We start from the raw sequence: 13,731 nt of genomic DNA, 5'->3' as shown, positions 1-13,731 counted from the left end.
AGGTAGATTTATTTTGCAGTGAAAAGAGCTGGCACCCTTCTCAAACACACAGACACTAGACAGTGTTAGTTAGTTATTTAAAAAAAAAGTTCCATAGCTCCATGCTTCACTGAGACCACAGTTTCAATCCCTCCCCCCACCTACAGTATACTAATAGATACATTTGAAAAAGGAAAAAAGAGCTACTGTTATAAATACATAAATAAAAATATAGAAATATAAATTAATTAGTGCTGTCAGCGTTAATCTTGTTAACATGACGTTAATGCACAAATCTCCGTTAGCGAGTTAACGCGGATCGCCCTGTGCATGGGGCTGCACGGCGCTAGCATGTTAACAAGCTAACCGTGCTAACGCGTTAATGAGCTAACGGCGTTGACGCCGTGCAGCCTCACGTGTTAACTCACTAACGGAGATTTGCCACGTTAATACTGTTATGCCGTTAACGTCATTTTAACGAGATTAACACTGACAGCACTAAAATACATATAAGTAAATAGGTTTAGAAATGGGAATATTGTGTGCACTGGTACCTCAGCCAGAGAGCTCCTGATTTATAGCTCATCTGTCTGAATGCTGAATATCAACATGTCAGAGTAATTCAGAGGTGGCAAAACTACAGATACTTCAAAACTGTGTTCAAAACTACTCCAGTAAGAGTTCTGATGTATCTTATTTACTTTACATGCTCTGAAATGAACTCAAAGTCCAACAGTAAAAAGCAGCTTTTCTAGAGCTCTTGTTGTGCAAATCTAAATGAACTTAATGATATTTTAATGCAATAACAGATTAATTTTAGTACACGGGAATACAAACTTTATTTCTGATTACACTTCCACAACTAAAACAAAAAATACAAGGGTTGAAGTGGGATTCGGCAACACAACAAATTATCTTAGGAACACTAAGTTGTTGTATTGGCTCAGTGTTGGAGAAAAGAAACATATTAATTTTTGTTGTGAGCTCCAGACTGCTGCTCTTGGTGGATTTACACAACTGAACTCAGCAACAGGCAAGCAGATGTTTTGATTTTTGTTTACTTTCTTGGCAGATTTCCATCAACTACACTGACAGTATAGTATTTATTCTGTCTTTATCCTAGACCGTATGCAGCTGGTCTAAATACTGAATTCAGTTACTGAATTCACCACAGTACAACAAGCTAACCTGTTTATCCTGCACCAAGCTGCAGAGCACTTGAACAACACAAAGTTAGTATAAAAATTAGATTGGTTTGCTGGACGTTTCACAATATGAAAAAATAACTTTATTTCATATACAGATCCGATATAAGATTAAAAAATGAGGACACTACATGTAAGCTTTATATTTCCAGTTTATCATATACCCAGTGTTGGGAAGGTTACTTTTAAAATGTATTCCATTACAGAATACAGAATACATGCCCCAAAATGTATTCTGTAACGTATTCCGTTACGTTACTCAATGACAGTAACGTATTCTGAATACTTTGGATTACTTAATATATTATCATGCTTTTTACAACAACGTGAATGTACTATTGCTGTGTGATTTATTACTATTACTGAAGGTCCGCGTCTCCGAACTGTAGTAAAGGGACCTCTGACTAATACGGCGGGGTCCCTGTCGGCTCGTAGCCGAAAAATAGCTTTACTTTGTTGTGTGGGTCAACTTTTCTTGCGAGAGACAGAGAGAGGCGTTGAAAGACTGCTCCAACGGAACTTATTGTTTTCGGAGGAAAACACGAACACGGTGTACAGTCGAGTCTTAATAGCTTACTTACAACTGGGCTCGTCAGGCACTCTTCTTGGCTGCAGTGGTTATTATTATATTTACATGCTTCCAGCTCCCGTTTTTCCTCGATGACAACTCGTACCTTTCCACTCCCCTTTTTCTCCCTCCTCGCGCTCACAGACCCATAACGTGTATGGCAGTCCATTCTCCCTGCAACACGGACTACACTGCCCATGATGCTACATTCTTTAGAGCTATGCTTGTAGCATTCAGCCTGTTAGCTTAGCACAACAACAACAACAACGAAAAGGCTCTCAGGAAACACAGTCAAAAGAGAGAGAGAGAGCGTCGCCCTGTAACCATGGCAACCGTAACGCTGCCGCCTGGAACAACAGCACGTAGCTGTCAAACAAAACCCAAACAGTCCTGACCCGCGACAATATTAAACAGGAAAGTACCGCAGTGTAATCCATTTATTTCAACAAAGTAACTGTATTCTGAATACCACCTTTTTAAACGGTAACTGTAACGGAATACAGTTACTCATATTTTGTATTTTAAATACGTAACGGCGGTACATGTATTCCGTTACTCCCCAACACTGCATATACCACTGAGAACTCCTTATCTTTAAATCTATCCTCTCATCTTCCTGTCCTGTTCTGAAAATGTAAGGATTAAAAAGTGCAGATATTTGTGTAAAAATGTAGGGAATAAAAGTAAAAAATATGTCAAATAAATAAAACTCAAGTACAAATACTTGAAAATACCACTTAAGTACAGTAAAAGTACAGTATCTGGAAATATTAAAGAGAAGACTGTAATTTTTGCATGAGTTTAAATCCTTGCCATAGTCAGTTATGAATGCACATAATTCCTAGGAAACTGGATATGTAACGTGATGCAAATTACTCATTTTGTTTGAATAAATATAATAACCTAAGAGGATTAAGCATCCTTGGCATCCTTGGAAATACACACCCACTGAGTGTTAACATATTTGCATGCAGGTTTGTGTATTTGTGTGCATTTCCTAGAGGGCTATACACACCAGGGCTGAGCAGGATAACAGAGGTGACAATCAGAGAACAGATGATCAGGATGACCAGCAGGGCTATGGCTATTCCCTTCCAGTTCCTCTGAGGTGGGGCGCTGCCAACAAGGTCCTGAAAAACATAAATATTAAATTACAATGAGGCAAAAACAAACAGAAGCGAAAAAATACCACCTATCAAGCACCCATAGGCAGCAAATAAAGTACTTCCAGTGCTACAATTCTACTTCACTGTAGAAGATGTTGTACAATGACATTCAGGAGATTGTATTTTTTTAGAGTTCACCTCATCATAAATAAAAAAAGAACTATTTTGTACTGTCACAGTTGGAGGTAGAGATTGGCCGGAGGACAGCTCATTCTGTCAGACAGATGCTGACAACTCAGCCACTTGTGCGCAGTAACAGCGCATCATCCAGTTGCTCCCCGCTGCTCGTATACGAAGAGTCCCCGCAGCTTCGCCTGATAGCTGGAGCGGCGCTACGGCTTCAACACAGACACAACAGGCAGAATAATGAGCTGCTCTCCTCACGGAGCCCAGCAGATGGTAGATGGCTAATCAACACTGTTTGAAACGCACGTACTGCAAAAATCCACAGGACACACAAAATACTTTAAGTCCAAAAGTGCAGCATGCAGCAGTGAGAAGACTGACCAACAATCAAAAACACATCTTCAAGTATTTCAATGTAAAAGCCCTCGAGTGGCTTTACTGTGTGATTTGCCGGCACAAGCACGCACCATCAACCGCCTCTTGACACACTGCGTCCATTAGAAAGCAACAGGAACAGACAGTTTTCTGGAATAACTGCAGATGAGTGCTAACCTCCTGAACTCGGAGCTGGCTTTCACTCACTCTGCCTTTAAGATTGGGGGGTAACTTCGCTTGCCGGGCACACATGTCAAATATTTCCATTTTCAAGACCGATTAGACTATTTAGAAATGTCCTCATCTGACACATAGATCGTTTAGAAATTAGTGTCCAACTTTGGGGTTTTGTTTTTTGCACTTTAGTATGCTGTATATTTAAGACTCTATTTTTCAGTTTATTGAAACTCAAAAACTAAAATTTGTAATTTAAAATAAGCCTTTTACTGACTTGCACGCCATCTTTAGGTCTCCCCACAAGGCTTAAAGCTCAGGCTAGGCCCTTCTGGATAGTCATGACTTTGCATTGTCCTGGCAGTATGTCTTGGGTCAGTGTTGTGCCAAAGGTGAATCAGTGTTACAGTTGCAGGTCTGTGTAAGCAGAAAAAAGAGACCTGCGACTTTCTAAAAGAGCTTGCTGTTTTCAGTTCAGTGGCACACTGTGTGACTTTTACAGAAATGGAAACAATCAATAAAATAACTACCACAGCCCATCTCCTCACCAACCTTCTCACTCTCGTACAGGGCAGAGTTTCCACAGCTGCTCCAGTTATTTGACCATTTACCATTTAAACACAGAGGAAGGCACTATTGCCATTTTTTTCCTTCAGCAGACAGTGGCAGAGAGAAATGAACTGTGAGAGTGAGGTTTTACAGGTGCACACAAGCAGTCCTCTGAATAACCATCTTTAGCAACAATAACTTGAAGTAATCATTTTCTGTATGACTTGTTTCTCACATTATTGTGGAGGAATTGTGCCCCTTCGCCCTTACAGCATCGCTTCAGTTCATTGAGGTATGTGGCCATTTGTTGATGCGCATTCAGATCAGATTGAGGTCTGAACCAAAGCAACACCTTGATTCTTTTCTTTTTCAGTCATTCTGTTGTGGATTTGCTGCTGTGTTTAGGATCATTGTACTGTTGCATGACCTGGTTTTGGACAAGCTTTTGACTCTGGAACAGAGGAGTTTATGGTCAACTCAATGATCAACAATATGCTTGACAGGTGGTATGAGGGCCTTACACTGATATGGTTTTCAGAGGTCAAGTAGTTCCAGAGGTCTTGAGATTTATTCAGATGCAGCTTTGCAAACTAAAGCTGTGCTGCCAGGTTCTTTTTAGAGAGAAGCAGCTTTCTCCTGGAAGCCCTTCCAAACAAGACATACTTGTTCAGTCTTTTTCTAATTGTGCTGTCATGAACTTTAACATTAAACATGCTAACTGAGGCCTGCACATTCTGAGATGTAGCTCCTGGTTATTTTGCAGTTTCTCTGAGCACTGAGCAGTCTGACCCGACACGTGCTGATGACCAATTAACTGCTAGAATTTCTAAATTCTGGTCAAAAACATGCTTTAACACTATAATTATGGGTTATTGCTAATATACTGGTGTGCAAAGTTATATTAATTTAATTGTAATTGAAGTGTTTAAAGTGAAGGCTCTGAAGCGACCCATTAGGGTATCGCTCTACTCTATTGCACCCAGCGTGTTGAAGGGTCGAGGTTAGAAATTGCAGCCAGATATGATTTCCGTGCATCATGCTTGCCAGCTATGTGGCCGCACAAACAGACACGCACATTTGCCCATTAATGCCTCTGGTCACAGTCAGTGAGACAAGTGAGCAGCTTCAGCCACCCGTATCAGTCCAGCTGCTCATAACCATGTTACCAATTAGCCCTGGTCTCTCTCTGCCTGCAGTCAGGAGAGTGGTTATACGGTACGGAGGGGCTCAGTGAACCACTCACGAGTTAATGAGGGGTGCGTGTACACGGGAGAGAGAAGCAGACAGCTCAACTGGTGAGCAGAGACAGCGCTTCTTATATATTTGAAGACTTTAGCAAGTTACGATACAGTAAATGTTTAAAATGATCCTGTGTGTACGGCACCTGTGTGTATTTACTTTGCTTGCGCACCTACTGTCTCTGCACAGTTTGTCTCACAGCAAAGCAAATCAATAGCGAAGGCAGTGAGTACATATAGAAAAACAGCAGGCACATCAATAAGCTGATGCATTGCTGCAGAGGTAAGGATTTTCACAACAGCATGTATGGAGTCGTATGCTGGGTTCATAAGATATTAATCTCCCTGTGTTATCTCGCCCCAATAGGAAAGACACGATATCTGCAATCGCTTCAGACTTCTGACCGAACCAGAAATAAAAGGCGCTGATGCTCCGACCAGCTTTGCTGATAATGACCTCCTTTCAGCAACCGCTAACTTTTCACTTCATAGAGTTGTCTGTGTATCTGTGCGAAAAATGTAACAGGATCCAGTCCAGCGTAACACATCAATCAATACACGTGGCATTTGGAAATAATCAACATAACAAAGTAAGGAAAAAAAAAATCTCCCATCACAATATTTCAAAACACTGTGACATTTAGTTACAGCAATTCTTCCACCTATGACAAATGCAGCTATAATGACAGCAGAGCGCCATTTCTATCACAAATGCATCTCCCACAGGTCCTGTGGGCTAGTGCAATTGCAGAATACATATGATTTGACAAACAGGAGCAGCAGCTTCCTTCCAGGATGGCAGTTTCTGTAAACAGACAGTCGAACATTCAATTACGAGTCAAAGAGCTTTTCCGCAATCCTGATCAATAGACAATCAAAGACTGCTGGACGTTTGCCTTCTTCACCGTAAAAATATATAAATTAAAAATTTAAAAAATTAAAACAGCTCAGGTTGAAACGGTTGCCACCATTAAAGTGGTATGTCAATATTTCTGGATGCATAACACCGACCTGACTAAGATCAGATCGATGTTTATTGTGCTACACGGTGGACAACAGAGCCGTCAAAACAGCTGCCACAGCTGTTTAAAACGCCCATTCAACAAAGCCACTGCAACAAGGTGAGCATTAGTAGTGCACTTACTGAGGGTGAGCCTCAAAGCTACTCAACGCTGTAAGAAGCTGTACTGAACATTTACCAATATGAGATGGCCTTTATCTGTCTGAATTTATTAGATGAATGCATTTCCACCTCAGAGCTGTGAAACTTATGTACTGTATTACATAAAGTACATATTTATTCAATGCTGTGGTTTGTAAAGGTGGCGAGCAACAATTTTCAGACAGGCTGTGATTTTTAAATGATGCTTAGTTGCTGATAGTACTGTAATCTGATGTGATCTGCTGCTGCTGTAGCCCAACCCAGTATCATGGCAAAGCATGTAATAGACACGCCAGTCCATCGTGTCCATTTCATGCTTTGCCTCGCCAAAGCATGAAATGGACACCGATGCAGAAATTGCATTACCAGCAGGAGGAGAAAATATATTTAAAGCCAAGAAGTCGCTTGTGGGCAAGGAAGGTATGAAGTACTTTCCAGGGTCCTTAATCGCCAGACACGATTAAGCAATATGACTAACATGTTTTTACATGTACAATTGTGTTAATAATGTCTGTTTAAATGCTTTGCCGTGATTATTTTCATGAAGGTTGCTCGTACTGCAGGCTTGTTATAGCGGCACGATCTCAAGGTTTAACATGTTGTACATTCTGAGATACTTTTCTGCATACCTTGGTTGTAATGAGTCTTTTTTTAGTTGCTATAGCTTTCCTATCAGCTTCAAGCAGTGTGGCCATTTTTCTTTAACCTCTGACCTCTGACTAGACATTTCCACACAGAGATTTACCGCTCACTGGACATTTTCCCTTTTTCAGACCAGTCGCTGTAAACCCTAGAGATGACTTTGTGGGAAAAATCTCAGCAGATCAGCAGTTTCTGAAATAAATAAACCATAAAACGTTCAAAATCACATTTTTCCTTATTTTCAGGCTCAATTTGAACCTTAACAGGTCTTTTTGGCCTCATCTACATGACTAAATGCATTGAATTGCTGCCATGTGAATGACTGGTTAGATATTTGATATACGACCAGTAGAATATGTATATATAATAAAATGAGGGTATAAACCAGTAAGGACTTGTTTCAGAATAACTAAGTTATTGTCGTTTCTGTTAGGATCATCAGCATGAGCTTCTATGTTGTATACATTTATTTAGTTAAGAGCATTAAGAGCATATATTTTAAAATAGAGCTGCTCTCTCATACAGCCCACTGTTATTAAAGTGTCTCAGCTCTGATTGCTTTAACTGTGCAGAGTGCTTTATCCCTGTTTAAAACGCTCAACGCTTCACCCACCTACTCAACCACAGAACAGAGAGCTCCACTCTATTCACTTACATAAAAATGCATGACAATTATCACCACAGTTTCCAGAAAACAAACCCTACAGAGATATATAGAATCTAACCTTAGATGCATGGTTTCTTTTCCCGGGTGTTCAACGTGTTTCAGAATATAGCAAACTGTAGGAGTTTGCGGGAGATGTTGAGTTTTCTGGAAAGCTCTTAACAAGTGAAAAAGTGCATCTGTGTATAAGTGGAAATCTTGACCTTTAGCAGCATTTCAGATGCAGGCTGGCTCTCTGCATTAGGCCATCTCCTTCTGTTAGTCTGTGTGTGAAGAGCACGCATGCATGCCTTACAGCTGATAACAATAAAAGCTGCATCAATAAATTAGAACTGCAGCCATTTCCACCCTCTTCTCTACAGACACACATCTAAATAAACCCATTCCCATACTGGCATCTCTCAAAAGACAGAAAACCCCAAGAGAGAGGACGCAACAAGAATTTTTCCCGATCTATTTGTTGCTATTTCCATTCTGTTTCGAGACAAAGGGGCTGTAAAAAGAAGGCATCTTTTAAGGTCAAGCTCCCTTTACCCCCCTACCACTCTCTCTCTCTCTCTAATCCTCTCTCCCTCCCACTTTCCCTTTGTCTAAGCATCTCTTTGTCTCTCTGCTCGCTGCTGAAGTGTGAAATGGATCTTTCCTGATCTTTGAGCACCTGGTTTCCAAGGGAACCAAGAGAGCTGTTTGAGTCAGATTTGCAGTGAAGATGGTGCTCGCTGGTACAGTACAGCAGGGACTAATATTACCGCTGACTGCCATGTGGGAAACAAGGGGCTTGAGAAATTATCCTAGGATTTAGGGGAAAAAAGGAAACAAGGGAATGTAGATGTTTGAAACTCAATGTATCCTTTCACTGTAATGTAGTCGCTGTCTCGGGACAGTAAAACTTCAGAGTGAAGCAGTAGCCTTTGGACATAGGGGGAAACTTTTCCTCTGGAACAGCATCAATAAATCATGGCCATTCACGAGTGAGATTAAGAATTCATGCCAGCTGGCTTTTGGCTCATGAATAGTAGGGCACCAGCCTCAATGTGCCCGTCCAGCCTTTGTCCTTTTTGAACTGCAACTCAACTGAAACAAAGGAAAACAACAGGCTGTTTAGATGACATACAGTAACCTGGCTGTGGATGTGATAAGAGAACAGGAGTTAGGCCACTTCTTTAGTATTTAGAACCGGGGCACATAAGTCAGCACACGTAATCAAAACATTAAGAAGAAGCGCGCTCAGTCATGGCCAAAGATAACCAGAGTACTTTTTATACCTCTGAAAACATGATAGCAGTTTTGAGGTAAAGTAGGAAGTTGCAAAAAAAATTACAATCATATAATCAGACTAGATACTCATTTGCAACAGTTTTAATACCAACAGTGGCATCTTTGCCTCTTCCAGCTGACACAAAACTTCACACACTGCTCTTCCCCTCGCTGCCAGCCGAACAATAGCACGAAAAACGTGCTGAAGCATCTTAAAAAGCCCAAATCCCTGTCCTCATCAATAAAGCTCCTGTTTCAACAGCAGTACTGAAGTATTAATCGGTCTGTAACGTCAATAAACCGCGTTAACTTAACAGCACACCACAATTATTTGTGTCTAAACTGTTCTCCTAAAGCCCCAGATTGAAGCTGACAAAAGTCTACCCACAAGTAGACAGACAGCAGCAGCCAAAATTAACAACTCTATTTGATCAGCAACAATAATATGCTGCCAAGTCACCAGAAGCAAAGGAAATAAACAGGGCTGTAGCCAAATACATTTGCACCAACCAGTATGGTTATCGGAATCCAGTTTGAAATTCTGGCATCATGACAATCCTACTCACGAGAATCAAACTGTGGGAGCTATTCTATATAACACAGACAATCAAAGTAGGTGAATTAAAGTAAAAAGGAAGCATGAACTTACATTGAGAGTAAAGTTACTGTATAGAAAAGGAGTGAAGCAAGAGTCTTGGACCGCAATACTCTGAAAACATCTCTCTGTTTGTGCATGACTTTGTGATCCAAAACACTGAAAACATGGAAAATTCTCCTAATTTAACTTTATTATTTGATGTTTATAAAGACAGCAGAGCTGATTAGAGTCCTGGTGTGAAACAGGCCTGTGCAGTCAAAAAATTATTGTCAAATTAATTACTAGCAACTGGAAAAACTTTTGAATTGTAATAAATTGGTCCTTAGATGTGAAATTAATGATAAGTAGGGCTACGTTACATCTCTGTTAGGAAAATTCTTTGCAATAAAGTCTTTGGGTCGTTTCTCTCGCAGCCACAATTTAACATGTTAAAACTTTTGTATCGTTTCGGTCGCCTTTTGTCGGCACTACAGAAGAATAAAGAAACTCAGCTGGTTAAACTGACAAGCTCTGCTGCACCTTATTCTCTTTTCAGCTTTGTAGACAGCTTTAGCGTTTGTGCTTCTTCACTGATGAGAATCTAATAATATGACTAAGCTACTGTAGCAGAGCTGCAAAAACTTAGCAAACGTCTCCATCTGTAAGATGACCCTCAGCTCGCAAGGCGCTCCAATCCCCAGAGAATGTTTTCAGCAAACGTCCCTGGCTGCTTCACTGATTAATGCTCACCATCTCAGTGCTAACTTTGTCTTTCTACCATTTGGTGCTGATGAACTGATGGTGTACAGCTGGGTGCAGCTGCAGCGTAACTCGAAAGTGGGGGGAGAGTATAACAAACCATAAAATGAGAGAATTTAAAACCGCAAAAAAAACAACATAAAAAGGTTAAATGCCTTTATAGAGATGAGGGAAAAGATCATTGGAGCCATTCTTAGTATAAAAACTTGGACCTGTACAGCTCTGGACCAAAAACTTTTGACCTACTTATTTTCTGTGAGTGGCAGTGGTCGTAGTTGCGATGGCATGGCAGTAGTATTAGCGACACCAATGATATACTGGAGTGGTAAGTGAGAAGAAGACAAGTGCACTGAGTGGTTCTTTCACAACAAGTCAAAACTATATTAAATGATTTATGCTGCTGGCTTTTATGCCATTATCTGTGTTCACCTGGGGATAAATTATTCAGTAACTGATGAGGTACTTTTATTCTTCCGTGGTCTAGACACTTCAGTCTTTGCAGGCAACAGCACTGTGTATGTTGACCGTCTTAAATTATATTACACCCAGCCAGCCACTCATTTAGAAGTAACGTAAGGGCCGCACTTATCTTATTATGAGTGGCAGTCCAGATAAACGATTCTTATCTTTAAGACTCTTTATCTTGCACATAAAGTCAGAAACATGGCTTAAAAACACACATGTTCTGAGATGAAATGCTGTGCAACTATACTCCAAGTTAAACCCCCCAAAAAGCAAATTACGTATCCATCGACTCATCTACAGCTTACAGTAGGCACTAAACAGCAACATTACAGAGAAGTCTTCTCTACTTGACAATCAAAACTGTTGCAGAGATTCAGCAAAAATTACGTAAACAGTGCAAAGTGTGCCAAACAATTTAAAAATAAGGTTCCAGCATTTCTGTTTCTTGTATTTTGGCATAAGAACAACAAGTTTACCTCATTATTTTTGCTCATTTGTGCACTAGTTCTCTCTCCAGGTGGATTTTCTTTCTTGTGAAAATAGAAATGAGACTGAGAAACTTCACCATCTATGAATGTGACAGGTAAATGTGAAGGGAGGCCACAAAGTCAAGTTCATCCTACAGTCCTGGCAGACCCCACATCAGGCCTTCTACACATCCTAGTGTGTGTTATTTAAGACCCCAGGCACACTGGCCTAGAGACCAGCCAAAGATCATTTGGTAAACACCAGTCACAAAGGAAAAGTTGCTCCTTTCTAACTGGAAGTTGTTTGAAGTTGGACGCAGTCGTGAAACTGGTAGCAGATTGCTGCGGTCACCAATAGTCTGCACGGAAGACACGATTTACCTACAAACACTCGCAAACTACTCAGCAAGCGGCAGAGAAACTGAAAAGTGCAAAACAAACTGGAAACACAGACAGTTCCCCTTCAAAGTAAAAGTTGTGCTTTAGCTCTGCAACCAAAACAGTTCAAATGGCTTAATTTTGAATTTTGAAAGCCGTCTCCGTTTCTGATTTGCGTCACACTCAGTGTTTAGTTTACCACCAACCATTTGCCATCCGGTCATCGACAGGTGCCTAAACCAGTGCTGCTCAGGCCTAAGCTGCTTTAGCATGTCGCTGCTTTGTAGTCTCGCTTCTCCTCATTTTGCTGCTTTTGATTTACTTGAAGTCACTGAAGCCTTCTGTGGCCTTTATAAAGACCTTGTTGCTACACTGCCAGCTTCTTCCTCACTACATGCACACTAGAGATCCCAGAAATGAGCCAAATTTTGAAAAATGATTGCAGGCAATGATTTAATTCAATTTTATTATAGCACTAAATCACAACAACAGTCGCCTCAAAGCACTTTTATTGTAACATTACAGAGAAAACACCAACAATCATCGGACCCCTTATGAACAAACACTTGGCGACAGTGGGGAGAAAAAACCCTCCTTTTTAACAGGAAGAAATATCCAGCAGAACCAGGCTCAGGGACAGGTGGCCATCTGCTGTGACCAGTTGGGAGTGAGCGGGAAACTTTAATGTTTCCCCAGAACTAAAAACTACATCAAGGTAAAGAGGCTTACAGTGTTGCTATGATTGAAGGTGCACTGATTTCCTGGGTGACCCATCCTCATGTTAATAGTCTGGAAAAAAAATTCACAAGACAGATGGGGAGGAAATCCAGTCTGCAAAGAATAAATAATTTCTGTACGCCTCAACGATAAGAAGACGCCTTGGGACAAAGTGGGAAATGGGCGTTGTTTTCAGGCGCACAGAAAAAAAACAAAAGCAGAGATATAAAAAAGTATATTCTCGTCTGCGTGTGCCTCTTCATTTGTTTTTGTTGGAATGGATAACAGAAACTGGGGAGGAGATGAGAAAAGTAAAAATGATAAAGCATTAAAACTCCCCGACTCTATCCACTAGGGACGAGGGGAAGATGGAGGTTAAGATGGGTTTTTTGAGAGGACTCAAATCGCTGCCTGCCTCTGAACAAAACTGGCTCAGCTATCTTTCAATCATCAGAAGAACTGTTGCACACAACAGCATGACTGAAGTGGAATCACTGGAGAACAGATCAGCTGGAAGTGCCCCTTGCTGTTTTTAAAATTCCCCTTTTTCAAATTGAATGCTTTCTCTCTAAATATGCTCCTGAAAATTAAATCCATTTTCAGTTAAGAGGAAAAAGGGGACAGCTCGTCTTCTTTCAGAATAATTACCTGCAGAAAAATAAGGACCTAATATGATAAGGAATCAGGAAAAAATAAAATCTGCAGCATTGAAATTTCATTTGATGACGTTTGTGTACCCATTTAATTCACCTGGTAACAGGTTCTCTTTTTTCCCCTGCACTTCACCTTTGATCCCCCCCCCCCCCCCTGTCTGAATGGGTACTTGTGGTTTAAATTACAGCCCTGCTACCTTGAACAAGACAATAACCAATAGCATTGAACAACAGCAAGTACAGTAATGGAGGAGGCATGAAACAAAAAAAATATTGTGCAGTGGCAAATTTGTGCGGCGCCTTCAAACCATCATGATAATCAATGATGCGAGAGTGTTGCAGTGGTGCTCAACAAAAGAGAGCAATAATCACGGCGTGTCAGATAAAGAGCATGTAGGTACATTTCCTGGGCGTGTAACAACTTTCCTAATGAGGGCAGCTTTTGTTTTTTTGGTTTTTTTAAAGAGAGAGAAAAAGTTTCCCTCTATTCCCCTATACAAGTTGTATTAAGTCTGTATGGATGCAGTGCACAGCCTGCATTACAGACAGTGTTCAAATCTCAGATGTGTTTGCTCCCTGCACGCTACTTCCTCTGCTATGACATCTTTAT

The 13,731-nt window shown here is 40.7% G+C and overlaps 1 protein-coding gene across 4 annotated transcripts in view; it reads right to left on the bottom strand.

Annotated features, from left to right (window-relative positions):
- LOC146553594 (A-type potassium channel modulatory protein DPP6-like) overlaps positions 1 to 13,731 on the bottom strand; it is a 98,174-nt gene that overhangs the window by 33,394 nt on the left and 51,049 nt on the right. For all 4 annotated transcript variants that reach the window (XM_085255852.1, XM_085255853.1, XM_085255850.1 and 1 more), the window contains exon 2: positions 2,768 to 2,882. In XM_085255852.1, coding sequence (XP_085111978.1) covers positions 2,768 to 2,882 — 115 coding nt within the window. The remainder of the gene's footprint in view (positions 1 to 2,767; positions 2,883 to 13,731) is intronic.

The sequence above is a fragment of the Mchenga conophoros genome, linkage group LG18 (assembly GCF_057382185.1).
Source record: "Mchenga conophoros isolate Kocher_MC1m ecotype Shallow Benthic linkage group LG18, M_conophoros_male_GT1.1, whole genome shotgun sequence".
Taxonomy (NCBI): Eukaryota; Metazoa; Chordata; class Actinopteri; order Cichliformes; family Cichlidae; genus Mchenga; species Mchenga conophoros.
Note: the sequence above shows the minus strand (reverse complement) of the source record. Positions and strands in the feature narration are given on the sequence as shown.